Raw genomic sequence first — 16,776 nt, forward strand, 5'->3', positions numbered from 1 at the left:
CGTAAAATCGTCAAGGAAGTCACAAAGAACCCTAGAACAACATCCAGGGATCTGCAGGCCTCTCTCGCCTTGGCTAAGGTCAGTGTTCATGACTCCACCATCAGAAAGACACTAGGCAAAAATGGGATTCGTGGCAGAGTAGCAAGGCGGAAACCATTGCTCACTAAGAACAACATGAATGCTCGTCTCAAGTTTGCCAAAAAGCAACTGGATGATTCTCAAGAGTTCTGGAACAATGTTCTATGGACAGATGAGTCAAAAGTGGAACTTTTTGGCCGACATGGGCCCCGTTATGTCTGGCGAAAACCAAACACTGCATTCCACAGTAAGAACCTCATACCAATGGTCAAGCATGGTGGTGGTAGTGTCATGGTTTGGGAATGCTTTGCTGCATCAGGACCTGGATGCCTTGCCATCATTGAAAGAACCATGAATTCTGCTCTGTATCAGAGAATTCTACAGGAGAATGTCAGGCCATCCGTCCGTGAGCTGAAGCTGAAGCGCAGCTGGGTCACGCAGCAAGACAATGATCCAAAACACACAAGCAAGTCTACATCAGAATGGTTGAAGAACAAGAAATTTAAAGTTTTGGAATGGCCTAGTCAAAGTCCAGACCTAAACCCCATTGAGACAGAAATGTATATATACATATATAATGTATATATATATACCGTATTTACTCGATTTTAAGTCACACTTTTGTGGCCAAAATATAAGTTCAAATTTGGGGGGAGCGACTTGGATTCGAGGTTTTTAGTTAGGGTACCAATTTACATTTGCGCATGTCAATTATTCTGGTGCGCTTGAACAAGACCAACTGTACACAGTACTGCCCAGTACAGATATTACTCTCGGTACAGTACCGGTATATTAAAATGGCTGCACAGCGAACTCCATGAACATTTGTTAATGCAGCTTTTAAAAGAAAAGTAATTTTGTTTGCTTAAGAAAAGAGAAACAGCGGCATCCGAGATGTGTCAGAAGATGGAGACGCAATCAAAAGGCTATGCAATACTATAATATTACCAGTGTAGTACTGGAAATGATCAACACGGGTCCGGCTTCAAAATGAACAATCATTTATTTATATATCTTTCTTTATCTGGAGGAGCATGAGAAACAGGAACACTAAGGTGTGTACTGCTTAATGGAGGATTCTCCATCGCTCTGTGATTCTCTAAACTTACTCACTGTTATTATGGTCTGTGCCTGGTTTCACTATGGGAACCCCACTAGTGTAAACTCCAAAGTCCTAACTCAAACCTAAAATGAACGACACATTTCTGTCTTGCACTCATTTTGCTTGCGAACGTGACAGAGTCACGTTGGCCAAATTAAACAAACGAGGACAATAAAGCAGACTGAAGTAAAGTTCAAGGTAATTTACCCTTTCCCAGCTACCATGAACTGCAATGACTGTCGTTCAATACTGAAGGTACTGTACTGTACTGTACATATTTTCCCATTTGCATTTGTAATATAGTAGGTGACATACTCTGATTCTTTAATGTACAGTAATACAGTGTTCCCTGCTGGCGCCTAGAAATTAAAAAGTAATTTAACCGTTAATTATTGTGTTTTTTTCATTAAGAGTTAAATGTGACTTGCATTCAGTGGTTTTTTTTGGTATTTGGGGGTGCGACTTGAATTCAGGGGCGACTTAAATTCGAGTAAACACAGCATATACTTGCGATGCTAATATTAAAGAAGACAAGGTTCAGCAGTGCAGTTCAGGGTTTTTTTAAACTTACTGTTTCAGTGCTGTACAGACGTTCTATATTGTTATCTGTTAGTGATTCAGCTTTATTTGGATGATTACCTTTACCTTGTTTTAATTTCCCGTTCCTCTCCAGTTTATCAGAGATACGAATGTACCAGCTTTACATTCTTTTTATTGATCATTAATGAACATTTCTGTACCGTGGGTGTTGTCGAGCAATTGAAAATGAGTCATTTTGTGTTGAAAGTGATGGTCTCGAGGAGTCGAATGGGTCAAAGTTCAAGTAAAGTTCACTTTTTGACTCAGGATGCATATATAGCCTTCATCCATTTAATATATATATATATATATATATATATATATATATATATATATATATATATATATATATATATATAAATCACAGTTGGAAATTCTGGCCTGTGATTAGTTAAAACCTCATCATAGGAGCACAAATAGATTGAACTATTGCCCTAACATCCTACCATCCGGCAATAATATCATGTGATTGGTTCACATCACTGTCAGTCCTGCCCCTTTTCAAAAGTACGCCTTTCATCTCCACTCCTCACAACAAGAGAAAATGGCTGAATGTGAAGAAACTGCTGAACACCGATTCTGTGACTAAACAGAAAATGAATTACAAAACATACTACAAAAGAAAGATGCTCCAAACACTAAAATGGTGATTAAAACATCACTGTCACTGTTTTCTGACTTTCTGAAATTCAAACAAATTCAACTCGACAAAAACAAATATGACAGGCGGGATATAAACTGGATTATGCAGCAGTCAGCAAACCAGATGGAGATCTGTACGGCAAAAAAACTTTTATAACGGTGCGTTAAGAACTTCAAAAACATTTTCAGTTATTTATTTCTGTTATTTATTTATTTAGTTATGCTGTACCAGCTATATTTAAACAAAATATATAAAGTCGTATTTACTGTCCATCCTTGCCTCACTTATTTTCTTGACTGATTCATATATTAAATATGTACTGCAGACTCAGCCACAGTGGAAAATTAAATTAAATGTGGGTTTGTTTTTCAAATCTAGGTCAAATGTCTTTAACTTTAACACCATCCATCCGTTTTTTCTGCTTCACGTTCTGTCATGGAGAGTTCCAATTAGAGAGCGGCTTTTGATTACTCTGGGATAATCAGTTCATTAAAGAGTAAGCCAAACTCGGGGGACAATAAGATTTTTGCCATGATTTTTTTTTCTTTTTCTTTTATTAAATATTAATTAAAAAGAAATAGTAATAATTAAAAGAAAATGAAGATAAAAGTAGCATTGCATTATTATTATTCTTTATACTGCCATTTCTATAGAAAACCCATCTACACTTTAAAATACAAGTACCATTTTCTAATGCTACCTATTAATTATGGTACAGTATTTAGCACACTGTTCTGCGTATGGCAGGAAGTAATATTTAGGTATATTAAGAACGTGTATGTTACATAGGTATTTCCTGGCCGTATAATTTTGTGCTAAGTACAAAAAGTAAACAATACATTTCAATAAACTCAGTACTCAAGAATCCACTATGTAACAGAATGCATACATTTTTGAAAGTCAGATTAAACTCAACCCCTAGCTTGATTAGAGGTGCAATAATACCAAAACCAGATTGGATTTTTGTAATCCTATTCTTCAGCAGCGTGAGCTATCATGCTCAATTAATATTGAACAGAAAGGGAAATGGACCAGGATTCATCTTCAGATTGTGTTTAGTCCACTCTCTGCATGGCAAGGTCAATGTTAAAAGAGTAGGTAACACCACGTGAATCAAAATCTGAATGTGGAGAATAACACCTTCATACGCCCACATGCGCAATGCAGGTTGAATTAGTATTCTGCTTAAATTAGTATTAAAGTGTGTATTCAAAGCCATGGAATGTTGTGAGAGCTGACGGCTTTTTTGCGTTCAGTTTCCGGAATGGACTGGTTCTGGAATTGCTGAGAGACATGGACAAAAGGTGTTTAAATACCAGCCATGGAGGAAACCTTGGAGGCTAACAGATGCATTGAATTTTGTTTAACCTGTGGCTTGATCACATGTCTATTAACCCCATGATAAATTTAGATAAGGTTATACATGCACTACTCTCCAGCCAGTCTTAGGACACACCGTGGCTATGCATGTTCATGGTGTATTATTTCATTTCAGGCATTGCACTCATATCACAGTGACCCTGTGACAAGGAGACTGATGAATCAACTATATTTCTATATTATGCCTGTATTTAATGTTGATGGGTATCATTTTAGCTGGACAAAGGTAAGTAGCATTTTGAATATTGAACATAACATTTCTAAATGAGTTGCATTTTCCTTTGTCAAGTGTTTCATGATGTTTTCATCTTTTGTTGCATGTATTGCATCCAGGATCGATTCTGGAGAAAAACTCGCTCCAAAAACTCAAAATTTCACTGTCGCGGTGTGGATGCCAACCGAAACTGGAAAGTGAAATGGTGCGGTAAGTTTAAAAAACAACAACATGCTGGTTAAACATTAGGTTAACGTGCCATGAAGTCATTTGTAGGGTTACTTTATTGAGGCTTTGAATTTGAATACAAGAAACCTTATTCCTCTCGTGCTTCATTACCAGAAAGAGCTGATAAGGCAAGGTGTGTTTGTTTTTATTTGGCTGAACACATTTAGAATATATTCTTATTCAACTCAAAAAAAAAAAAAAAAATCTATTTAAAAATGTTAACCCTAGTTTTACCACCTGCCAGTAATCTAGAACTATTCTAATGGATTACAATGTGTTAAACTGATTAAACTATTGATCATGCCCTTTGATGCTCCATTTATGCTGACAGTTTTGCTTGTGCAAATCTGCATTTGCTACTCCCAGGCATCCTGGCCCCCATATTTCCTCAGCACCACCTATTGCTAGTCAGTGCCCAGACAGTTGCTGGTTTATATATGAGGACTTGAAATATTAATGAATCAGTGTGATCCAGGAACTGCTCTCATTAAAATGCTTCGATTTTAGCACACATGTGTACAAATAAAATAAAGAATCTGAATAACATTACCAGGCTGGCACAGATACTGTACTATAATATTCAGGTTGAAGTTATTGTTTGTCCTTTTTTGTGCTTTGTGTGTTTTTGATTGGGGAAGGGGTTTTTAATTGATATGTGGGTGTGTGTGTGTGGGTGTGTGTGCTACTCCATTCACAGCTGTGGGAATATAGGGATGAATTGAAAGTGTATTTTATTATTACATTTTTTAAGTTTAGTGTCATTGCTTATACTGTGCTGCCACAAAGTGGTGCCTCTCCAGTTTGCGTTACATGATTTCTTTTGGAATTACAGGGTTCTAACTAACAAATTGGTAAAAATTGAGATATTGTTGTGGGAAGCTTCTATCTAAGGTCTTTGTGCTATACAACATGTTCAATACATGGGAGCTACTTTAATCATAAGGTAAAATGTATTTGTAAAAAGTTCTAACTACATATCTCCCTAAGGAGTTGGAATTATAAGGATGTATCTTCTCCACCAATCAGAAAGCCCCTTACTGGGGCTCCCGATTGGCACATCCAGTAAAGGCACTCCACGTGGAGTGCAGGATGTGCCCTATAGTCTGGACGTCTTGAGTTCGAGTCCAGGCTATTCCTTTGCCGACCGAGGACGGGAGCTTCCAGGGGGCGGTGCTCAATTGGCCGAGCGCCGCCCGGGGGGAGGGAGGGTTAGGTCGGCCAGGGTGTCCTCGGCTCACCGCACACCAGCGACCCGTGTAGTCTGGCCGGGCGCCTGCGGGCTTGCCTGTAAGCTGCCCGAGAGCTGCGTTGTCCTCTGACGCTGTAGCTCTTGGGTGGTTGCATGGTGTGTCTGCAGTGTGAAAAAAGCGGTCAGCTGACAGCACACGCTTCGGAGGACAGCGTGTGTTGGAAATCGCCCTCCCAAGTCAGCGCCGGGGTGGTTGCGGTGAGCTGAGCCTAAAAATAATTGGCCATTTCAAATTGTGGAGAAAATAATAATAAAAAATAATTGGCAACGACTAAATTAAAAAAAAAGCCCCTTACTAGCTGAACAGCCAATTAATTGAGTTTTTAGAACAGTGCCACCAGACCAGATCTAGCAATCATGGCAAGCAGACCACAACATAATGCTGCCATGTAATGCAGTTCTGAACACAAGTAATGCAGTTTAATAGATTACAGATACAGGGAATACATGAAGAGATGGGTTGGGTTGTTAGAAGGTCTGGAAAGGGTGCTTACCAATTGATTTCATGAGTTTAATTTTGGCAAGGCAGAAAGTGACAGCATGGGGGCTCCTGAGTGGCGCATCCAGTAAAGGCGCTCCGCGCGGAGTGCAGGATGTGCCCTATAGCCTGGAGATCGCAAGTTCGAATCCAGGCTATGTCACAGCTGACCGTGACCGGGAGTTCCTAGGGGGCGGCGCACAATTGGCCGAGCGCTGCCCGGGTAAGGAGGGCTTAGGTCGGCAGGGGAATCCACGGCTCACCGCGCATCAGCTACCCCTGTGGCCGATAGGGCGCCTATGGTTCTGCAGTGGAGCTGCCAGATCTGTGTTGTCCTCTGGCACTATAGGTCTGGTGGCATCGCTGTGGATCTGCAGTGCGAAAAATGACGGCTTGTTCTAGCCGCCGTTTCCCGAGTCGACGGAGGGGGGGGGGGTTGCGAGCGGTGAGCCGAGGATACAGGTAATAATTGGGCATACTAAATTGGGGAGAAAACCGGGGGAAAAAATTGGCGACGACTAAAATTAAAAAAAAAAAAAAAAAAGTGACCAATTTAGCAATTTATGTTTCAGTCAAATCAGGGGTCCCCACAGCCAGACACCAGTGACAGCACTCCAATGTAAACGTACTGTATTTTTTTCTTTGTTTGTGAAGGAACTCTAATCACGAGACATGTAATAAGTTACTCTTGTGCCATTGTTCTTGAGTGAGGCAATTCAATACAAACTGGTAAAGAACATTCTGTGGCACGTTTTGGTGAAATGTTTTGGTCTTTGTTAAGTATATTTATTAACTTGTTAATATTAATGCAAATTACTGTATGACTAAATAAGAGTCATTCTAACTAGTGACCTAAGGCCTTTTTCATCTTCATATATCAACCCATTAATTAGGGAGGAGAAACACAATTAGATTAGCTTAAAGGATGCAAATGAAAAGGATAACATAACATTCCAATTAAACACCTATATTTAGCCAACGAATCAATCAAACACGGCAGAATGCCTTTAAGTAGGAATGATGTTTCCATCAGATATATGCCATGCTGAATGAATGGAAATATCTTTTTTGCTGTCACAGAAACTGGCTGATATTCACCCTGGTGTGTCTTGCTAAAAGCTTTACAATAACAATAATAAAAATATTGATATACAAGTAATCTGAAAAAATACATTAAAAAAACACATCAGAAATGGGATCAGGAGTTTTTCATAACATCTGCGTTGCACTGTCAGTTTCAGAAAAATGTCAAACCCTGAACATTTACAAAATAGGCACATATCAAATTGTATTGTAATAAAGATGAATTCCAAAATTAGAACTGGGCTTAAAAATTCCTTATGGCATTAAAAGGCCTTCCTTTATCTTCATTGCTACCTTTTATCCTGCTACACAAGCTTTCAGGGAGAATGACTCATGCTTTATGTGGGCCACTTCATTCTCAGTCCACCTGTGTTTTAATTGTGTGTGTTTCTTCCAGAGGAAGGTGCCTCCTCACACCCCTGTGATGAAACCTACTGCGGGCCTTATCCAGAGTCTGAGCCTGAAGTGAAAGCCGTCGCCAACTTTCTGCGTAAACAGAGGAAACGGGTGAAAGCCTACATTTCCATTCACGCCTATGCTCAAATGCTGCTCTACCCATACTCCTACAAATATGCTACCATTCCTAACTTCGACTGTGTTGTGAGTACTCTGTATATGCCACTGTTCCTAACTTCGACTGTGTTGTGAGTACTCTGTATATGCCACTGTTCCTAACTTCGACTGTGTTGTGAGTACTCTGTATATGCCACTGTTCCTAACTTCGACTGTGTTGTGAGTACTCTGTATATGCCACTGTTCCTAACTTCGACTGTGTTGTGAGTACTCTGTATATGCCACTGTTCCTAACTTCGACTGTGTTGTGAGTACTCTGTATATGCCACTGTTCCTAACTTCGACTGTGTTGTGAGTACTCTGTATATGCCACTGTTCCTAACTTCGACTGTGTTGTGAGTACTCTGTATATGCCACTGTTCCTAACTTCGACTGTGTTGTGAGTACTCTGTATATGCCACTGTTCCTAACTTCGACTGTGTTGTGAGTACTCTGTATATGCCACCGTTCCTAACTTTGACTGTGTTGTGAGTACTCTGTATCAGCAAAGTGTTTCTATTTTTACAAGATTCTTCTTTGTAGTTTCTGGAGGTTGTGCCAAGTCCAGACTCTTGTTTTAAGAAACAAATAATAAAAGTAGCTTTAATATGGGACGAACCCAGGATTTTCATGTTCGGATATTTGTTTGTTTTAAAAAAATAATAATGTATAGCCCCTGTGTGTGTGCCTTTATTTTACAGCAAGATGTTACAATATGTAACACGTTAAAGTAGAACAATATGCCAGGAGTAAAGAATAAGTTGTGTAGGACTTACTTTACACCAGTGCATTAACAACAAAAGTTAAACGTTGTTTTGTTTATTCCCGAAATAAATAGTACATAAAGTTGACACCTCATTTTATTTATTTTGTACTTTTTTCATTCCTTGCCATTGCCTTTTCTTCACTGTAAACAGTGGCCATAGACACATTTAGGTGAGGTTTACTTGTGCCTTTTTGTAGCTGAACAAGCAAACGAAAACTGAAATTTAACTTGAAACACTTCAAATAAAACAAACGTGGAAATGGCATTGTAAAATGACAGAAACAGAAAGTCTCAACAAAAAATATATAATATATACAATCTATATAAAAATCACTACACAGCATTTCCAGCAAGTTGGGCACTGTTTAAGCAAGGCATTTCAGAATGATATGCTTGCCTTTTTTCAGTCCCATGAGAGTCTGACTCACTCTAAAGCACCACAACGCGTTTTTGACCCAGATGGCCTTCCATAGAGATCACTATGCGTGCGCACGCTTAGTCTGGTTTGTGTACTTCTTGCTGTTGGAGCTCTTTTTCATTTGTCATTTTTGAAACTGTCTAGCAACTTCTGGTGAGGCGGTAAATAAGTGCAAGGTTTTGTCATTTCTAGCAAATCTGAACATCTGATTTTTGTATCCAAAAAATATTTGTTCTAATATTCAGATATTTGTCCCAGCAATATATATATATATATATATATATATATATATATATATATATATATATATATATAACACACACACACTGAGAGTTGCAAGAAAATCCTAATTTTTCACATCGCTTACTAATGATTTTTTGACATAACGTCAGTTAATTATTACTTATTTTTTGTATGGGCAGAGATGCAATTGTAGATAGATAGATACAGTAGATAGATATTAACCTGATTTCAGTGGCAATGTAATATAAAATCTGTGAGTACAGTGGAAATTTAACATTTGGGTTTTGGTTAAAACAAACGATATATGGCCACCAAATACTGTGAGAACAAATGGGCTAGTGCCATACTAGAATAAAATGTGCAGCACACATGACAATAAGACTCACTGTTTGTTTTATTCTAGGAATCGGCTGCACACAATGCTGTTCTCGCTCTGTACTCTGCCTACGGGGTGAGATATAGATACGGCCCAGCTTCAACTACTTTATGTAAGTATTTTCCAGAGCATGTCAATTTTCCATTACCTGCATATTATTGATAATTTAAACCAGGTCAGTTATTATTAAAATGACCAATTATTGATGATAAGTAAACCTTTATTGATAAAGGTGGAGCTGAGTTTCCTTTTTAGTTAACTCAATAATAACATTTTGGAGCTGTATGTATAAAACAAGCCACTGACATTATGATTTTTTTTCTTTAGCTCAGACTACTCAGAGTACACTGTTCTTTTTAAATATAACTGAATCATGTTCTTCATCTTGTATTCATTTTCGATACATTTTGTATAGTCTAAAAATTCTTTAACTGAGGTAGCTAAATTGTAACATAACATGTTTGAGAAGGGAAGATTTAACACACTGCGTTATCAGAAGACAGCAAAAGATGTTCTACCATAAACGTGCAAACATGTTTGTGCATTCTGGTTCACGGCCCCGTAATTGTGCAATACCATCTCCATTCAATGGCCTCTCTTTTTTAAACTGCAACCGTGTCCATGGCAACCGACTCCATCTTAGTCACCAGTTGGCTGCAATCACATGATTTCCCCTTGTATACAATAAAACCATCCAAGTGATTTGTGGTTTTGTTCAGCAAATCAAATTACTTTTAGACCCCTACATCCATGTGTCCCTGGATGTGACACATGGATGTAGATGTAGACTTTTGCATGTCGAGCACTACACTGGGAAACACATATTTATCCATTATGGATAATTAATTTAGCTTGAAAATCTATCAGCAACTTGCTGTCTGTTAAAATGAATTCATATATATTTACAGCCACTGTTTCTTTATTCTCAGATGTGAGTTCCGGAAGCTCTATGGACTGGGCTTACAAAAATGGCATTCCCTATGCATTTGCATTTGAGCTGCGTGATACTGGTTATTTTGGGTTTTTGCTCCCTGAAACTCTGATTAACCCAACATGTACTGAGACCACACGGGCAGTCAAAACAATCTCCGCCAGCTTACTAAAGAAGTGCTCCTGAAGACTGTTTTGTGTTGCAAAACCCTTGAAGAATATACCCAAGAATACCCAAGAATATGCTGAGGTCTTTCACGTTTTTACTCAACACAATTCAAATGTCAAAACTAAACATTTTAGAAAGTGTAAGAGGGAATGTAACCTATTCTTTTTTTTTATATATATATAAATGTATACAGTCACTCAAGATTCCTTATGTGTTTAGACTGACAAAAATCCTCCTACTATAACATTATCGTTAGCTGTTTAAAATATACAAACAAACAACCGAAAAAGCAGGAAAGCAGCAAACACAATACCTTTACCGTAGACTTTGACATACCAACATTGTAAAAGTTGCAAAAAATCTATAAGGGCTTCATAACAAGAGGGAGACACTGGGTGAGCTTCTTCTAAGAGGCTCAAGAAAGGGGGTAGGGTTCAAATAAATGCTTCTGATCAATGTGTAGGGAAACACATTTGTCACATCATTTCAGTTTGATTTAACCAGAAGAGCTTTGTTGTTTAGGTGGTTAATATAATAAAGCTTAGCACTTTTGTACAATTCCCATAGTGTTTTTGTTGATCTAACACACATGTCATTTGATAAATCCTCCCTTTATGTACATGTATTTGAATGCAACTTTCTGTCGGACTCACAGTCACTTCAAAAATCATATTCCTGTGGAACTTCCTTTAATGATCGGAAGCAATGTCTTTGTTGCTTTAGTGTGCAATGCTTAATATATTGTAATGTACCCATGCATTCATATTGTAGTTTTTGTTTTTTTTCAAAGGTGAAATAGTTCATTCACCCATGCCACAAAATATCCCAAAAGACTTTATGAAAACTTTGTGTGTGTTCTGTATTATCTTCATTGCTGTTTGTTATGCTTTATAGCACGTACGTATTACAATCTTACAGTCCTTTAAATCATTGTCTCTTATTATTTTGCAATAACAATATGCAAGGTTCTGATATTTTTCTCCTTGGTAGCAAAACTTGTTTACACACGTCAGAAAGTCTAATCTCATTCCCTGTGTTACAGCATCACCACTTAAGTATAACATCTCAACAAGTTGTTTTTAAATTCCTGTAATATCCTGTTGATGAGTACCATTGCCATGGGGATTGACATAAAACCCACAGAGATTTTTATACTCTTGTTTTCAGCATATCAGCAGCAATCAAAGTACAAATAACAATGATCAAGTCAATGGGAAGACAGAACAGTACATAACAATGTTAAGACATTTAGCTCGTCATTTATGTATGCTAACCCTGCCCAGTTTGTCTGTATTTCATTATTTGTCGCTTCTCAAATACAACATTTTAAAAGGTATGTTCACAATATATACAGCTTTATTTTAAATGGTTATGGGACATAATATGTGTAATAAAATGTTATGACAGTAGTAAACAATATTGAAAAATAAAAATGTTTAAAAGGGGTGCTTACATTTCAGGAAAAAATGTTTACAACCTCAAATTGGAGGTACTAGATTTTTGATATTCTAATCTGTATGTACTCTAAAAATGTAGATGTAAATGAATTGTGGCTTCAGTTAATCTTTTTTTTGTTATTGTGCTATATTTTACAGTATAATATTTTTTTTTTACATGTATTTCATATTATTCTTTTTTTTAACTGTTTATTAATATCCTGAGTTTATTTTTTTAAATGCCTTATTAAATTGTCTGTTTCCATACTGTTGTCTGTTTTGTTTTCAATATATATTGCAGTGATTACCAAACTTTTCTAATACTGAGACCAGCTTTTTGTTTTGGGATTTTCCCACTAAACCAGCATGGGACCAACAAACATATGCATTTAAAAAGCAATACTGGCATTTAGACTGGTACTTAGATATTGTTTTTATGACTGTTATGCTTAACAATTATAAATGACAATATTTAAAATTGTAGTAAACTTTGTAAAAACGAATTATAAAATATCATAATCTTTGTAATCGGTTGTATGTGGTTATGAGGCACAGAGCTTGTTGAGAAGCTGCTAATTGTAGTGCACAGTACAGTAATAGAGCAGGTTAGTAGTGTGCCCTGTAGTGTGAGGAGATGGGTAGATTCTAAATCCTAAGCTGGGGCTTTTTTAAAATATTATTTTTAAGGAACTTGCAACATTTTATTACAGGCTAAAAGAAAATATAGAGACCTCCTAAAGCTCAAAGATTTCCCTTTGTTCAAAAGTGTCCACTGGGTATACACACACTGCTAGTTCTTTGAAACAGAAATGAAGTTGGCCGGATGGAGTAGATTCGATCTTATTGGATGCTGCCAGGTGTAAAATGCAATCATTCCAATACAGTGGGCGTGAAGGCTTTTCCCAATCTGAATGAATAAATCCTGGGATGGAAACATAAGTTTTGCTTTCAGGGCCCCGGTTCAGACAGAGGCTTCCTAATTCTAACAAAGCTGACCTTGCTCCAGGTACCTAGTCAGGGTCATGTGATTCCACAATTGGATATTTATTATCTGAGACCGAACCATGCCATTTGTTTTCCCTTGGAAGATGGTTCTGACCTCACAAGGTAACACAAACCAAATCCAGGCATGTTAAAAAGCGTGGAAGCACACCTAATGTGATATGTGGTATATGCTTCTTGGTATGTAATTAGGGCCCATTTCACAAAGCTACGTGAAGTTTGATTTCTAGGTCAATTTTTATTAATGAATAATCTCTAGTACTCATGCATTTGATTAATAGCAAAGACATTAATTTCAAAGCAAATTGTCATTATCAGAAAGGAAAAACACCTCCAACAGTGTACCGGAAAAAAAAAAAATAATGTACAGGTCACTAGTGCATTTGATATCTGGGCTTGAAATGAGTCTCTGTTTCTTATTTATTTTTAAATTGTAATTGAAGTAAAGAGCTGTTTGAATCTGTCAAACAGTCTTTAAATACAGTGCCTATAGTAAGTATTCACCCCCCTTGGACGTTTTCATAGTTTGTGTTACAACCTGAAATCTTGATGCATTTAAATGGGATTTTTTTCCTTTGATTTACACAATCTACTCAACACTTTCAACAGGCAAGAGAATTTTTAATTGTGAAACAACAGTTAATGAAAAATAAAAAAAAATGAAATGTCTTAGTTAGATAAGTATTCACCCCCTGAGTCAATACTTGGTAGAACCACCTTTGGCAGCAATTACAGCTGTGAGTCTTTTGGGGTAAGTCTCTACCAGGTTTCCACATCTGGATTGTGCAATATTCGCCCATTTTTCTTGGCAAAATTGTTCAAGCTCTGTCAAGTTGGATGGGGATCGTTGGTGGACAGCAATCTTCAAGTCTTGCCGCAGATTCGTCTTCAGATCCGGGCTTTGACTGGGCCACTCTAGCACATTCACTTTCTTGTTTTTAAGCCACTCCAGTGTCGCTTTGGCTGTGTGCTTGGGGTCATTGTCCTGCTGAAAGGTGAATCTCCGTCCCAGTCTTAGGTCTTTTGCAGACTGAAGCAGGTTTTCCTCAAGGATTTGCCTGTATTTAGCTCCATCCATTTTGCCCTCTACCCTAACAAGCTTCCCAGTCCCTGCCGATGAAAAGCATCCCCAGTAGGGGTGGTGTTACCTGGGTGATGCTGTGTTGGGTTTGCGCCAGACATAACGCTTTTCATTTAGGCCAAATAGTTCAATTTTTGTTTCGTCGGACCACAGAATCTTTTGGCACATCTTTTCAGAGGACAGTTTCTTCCATCTCAGCCATGGAACGCTATAGATCTTTCAGAGTTGTTATTGGCCTCTTGCTGGCTTCTCTGACCAATGCCCTTCTTACCCGGCTGCTCAGTTTGGGAGGACGGCCTGCTCTAAGCAGATTCTGGGTGGTGCCGTATAAACTTCCACTTCTTAATGATCGACTTGACTGTGCTCCAAGGGATATTCAATGCCTTCGAAATCTTTTTATACCCCTCCCCTGCTCTGTGCCTTTCACAACTTTATCCCGGAGTTGTTTTGAAAGCTTCTTGGTCTTCATGGTAGTATCTTTGCTTTGAATGCACTACCCAACTGGGGGATCCTTACAGAGACAGGTGTATTTAATCTAAAATCATGTGAACCACTTTTATTGCACACAAATGGGCTCCATTTAACTTATTGTGTGAATTCTGAAGGCAATTGGTTGCACCAGAGCTTATTTACTGTCATAGCAAAGCGGGTGAATACTTACCTAATGAAGACTTTTCAGGTTTCTATTTTTAATTGATTTGTTTTTTCACCCCCCCCCCCCCATTTTTTCACACATTGAAAGTGTTGAGTAGGTTGTGTAAATCAAAGAAAAAAAAATCAAATTTAAATGCATCAAGATTTCAGGTTGTAACGCAACAAACTGTGAAAATGTCCAAAGGGGGGTGAATACTTACTATAGGCACTGTATGTCACAAATTACAGCTCTGTAAATAGGGCCTTACAAGATCCCTGCTAGCATTTCAAGCAAGAGGCTTTGCAGCTAGGAACCAGCAAGAGTTGGGGTTAGAAACACACACTTAAAGGCTTCTAACTGGATATATAACTGAACTATAATCCCCCAGAACATGTTTAAAAAGATTAAATTAATTTACCCATTGTCAACAACAATCACTTTAACTAGAATTTTACTATGAAGGCACTTTAAATCGCCTGTTTTTTGGTTTAGTTTTTAACCAGGAAAACCAGATCTTCAACCACTAATGTTTGTTATTGAATATACAAAGTCTCATAGATCTCATTGTGGTTTTTCAGTCTGGGACACAATTTAGCAATCCACCCAAACAATCTCCTCATTTAGATGCTATGAAGCTGAGGTGTAGTGACATACCGCAACTAAACGAATGCAATGTTAGAACTTGTTTTAACCACTTTTTCCACTACAAGTCTGTTATAATGAAAATTATGTTAAGCAGTACTTTTAAAATGAGGTTGTAATAGACATGCTTACTGAGCAGGGGTTTCAGTGAATACATTATTTCAAGAAGCAATCGACATCAAAAAGTATAAATTCGACAAAGTAACAATCTGTCATGTAAAATGTTTTAAGACATTCATGCCTAGTTATCTTTAGGCATTAAAGTGAGTGAGAGCTCATCTGTGACAAAACAATCCACATGTCCTATTCTAGCCATGAACCAACAGCCACATATCATCCTATAACAATCGCTTAACTGTTCTCCGATTTTATTCACATTGTAGGTCTTACATGTGAATTGTTGAAAGAAAAAAAAAAAACATGTTATAGTATAAACATGTACCGTCCTTTCTGGTAGCAAGTTTAAGAAAGCTCTGTTTACATGACTTTCTGTCTTTCTTTGGGCTTTTTACCTGGAGAGTGAAATTGTCCCCACACCTTCGATGTGGAGATTAAATTACCAACAAAATGAAACAGTAACAGACTACATCAAAGAATGCAAAGAATGTGTACCAGCTATAGCAAAGAATTTACTGTTACTTGGGGGGACGCCCATGCCTCCACTGGTATAAATAACCAGTGTTCAAAAGTAATGCTGTTGTACTACAGATATCTGGCACTCTAGGGATCTTTTTTGGTTCCTTTTAAGTACCAGTTTTAAAATATGGTGATAGGATAGGACATGCAGGCAGGGTACATGCATTCTACAGTGCATCATTCTGACATGATGAGGGCCACAGAGGCTGAATCCTGCTTAATCAACCCAGAGGAGTCAGGAAGCGGGTTGAGAAGGAGAGCAGGGACCTCATACCCCTCCCTCTGCCTGCCCAATATCCATATCTCAAGCGACACTATGAAATGAACTCCCAAAGTTAGGCAATCCCAACCATTTTTTTTTTTTTTTGCAGGACAGCGTATAAGCATCAGTGATGGCTGGAGGCCAAAAAAAATGGGTAGGCAGAAAAAAGGCAGAGGGCTACGGGTCTCCTTAAGACCCATCAGCAGTAGAATCTTATTATTGTATTCTGACTGACAACACCTTTATCCAAGGAGACTCACAGGTGTTACAGAGCAGTACAGGGTTACAATACAAGCTTAATATTTAAATACAGTGTAGTTTACAGTAAATGCAAATAATACTACTAAAATACAATATAAAATAGGATGCAACAAGTTAGGATTGCAACAAGTTATATCTACAATGACATATTAGTAGTGCAATAGTGCATCAGCTGAGGATCCAGTAACATGGTCCGTAAGTCCAGTGCATAGTAGGAGGGGTAGATCAATCTAAACAGGTTTTTCCTCAATTTTCCTGTTAAGCGGCTCTCCACTAGCCAACAGAGAAAATAAAACAGTAGCCCATCATAGTTTATTCAAAACTGTTACACACT

At 37.9% G+C, this 16,776-nt stretch overlaps 1 protein-coding gene across 1 annotated transcript in view; it reads left to right on the forward strand.

The window, feature by feature from the left end:
• cpa6 (carboxypeptidase A6) overlaps positions 1-12,189 on the forward strand; it is a 39,335-nt gene extending 27,146 nt beyond the window's left edge. The window contains exons 7-11 of the mRNA XM_034921144.2: positions 3,898-4,008; positions 4,116-4,206; positions 7,432-7,634; positions 9,417-9,501; positions 10,319-12,189. Coding sequence (XP_034777035.1) covers positions 3,898-4,008; positions 4,116-4,206; positions 7,432-7,634; positions 9,417-9,501; positions 10,319-10,506 — 678 coding nt within the window. The 3' untranslated portion in view covers positions 10,507-12,189. The remainder of the gene's footprint in view (positions 1-3,897; positions 4,009-4,115; positions 4,207-7,431; positions 7,635-9,416; positions 9,502-10,318) is intronic.
• Positions 12,190-16,776: the final 4,587 nt, after the last annotated feature.

This window comes from Acipenser ruthenus, chromosome 3, assembly GCF_902713425.1.
Source record: "Acipenser ruthenus chromosome 3, fAciRut3.2 maternal haplotype, whole genome shotgun sequence".
Taxonomy (NCBI): domain Eukaryota; kingdom Metazoa; phylum Chordata; class Actinopteri; order Acipenseriformes; family Acipenseridae; genus Acipenser; species Acipenser ruthenus.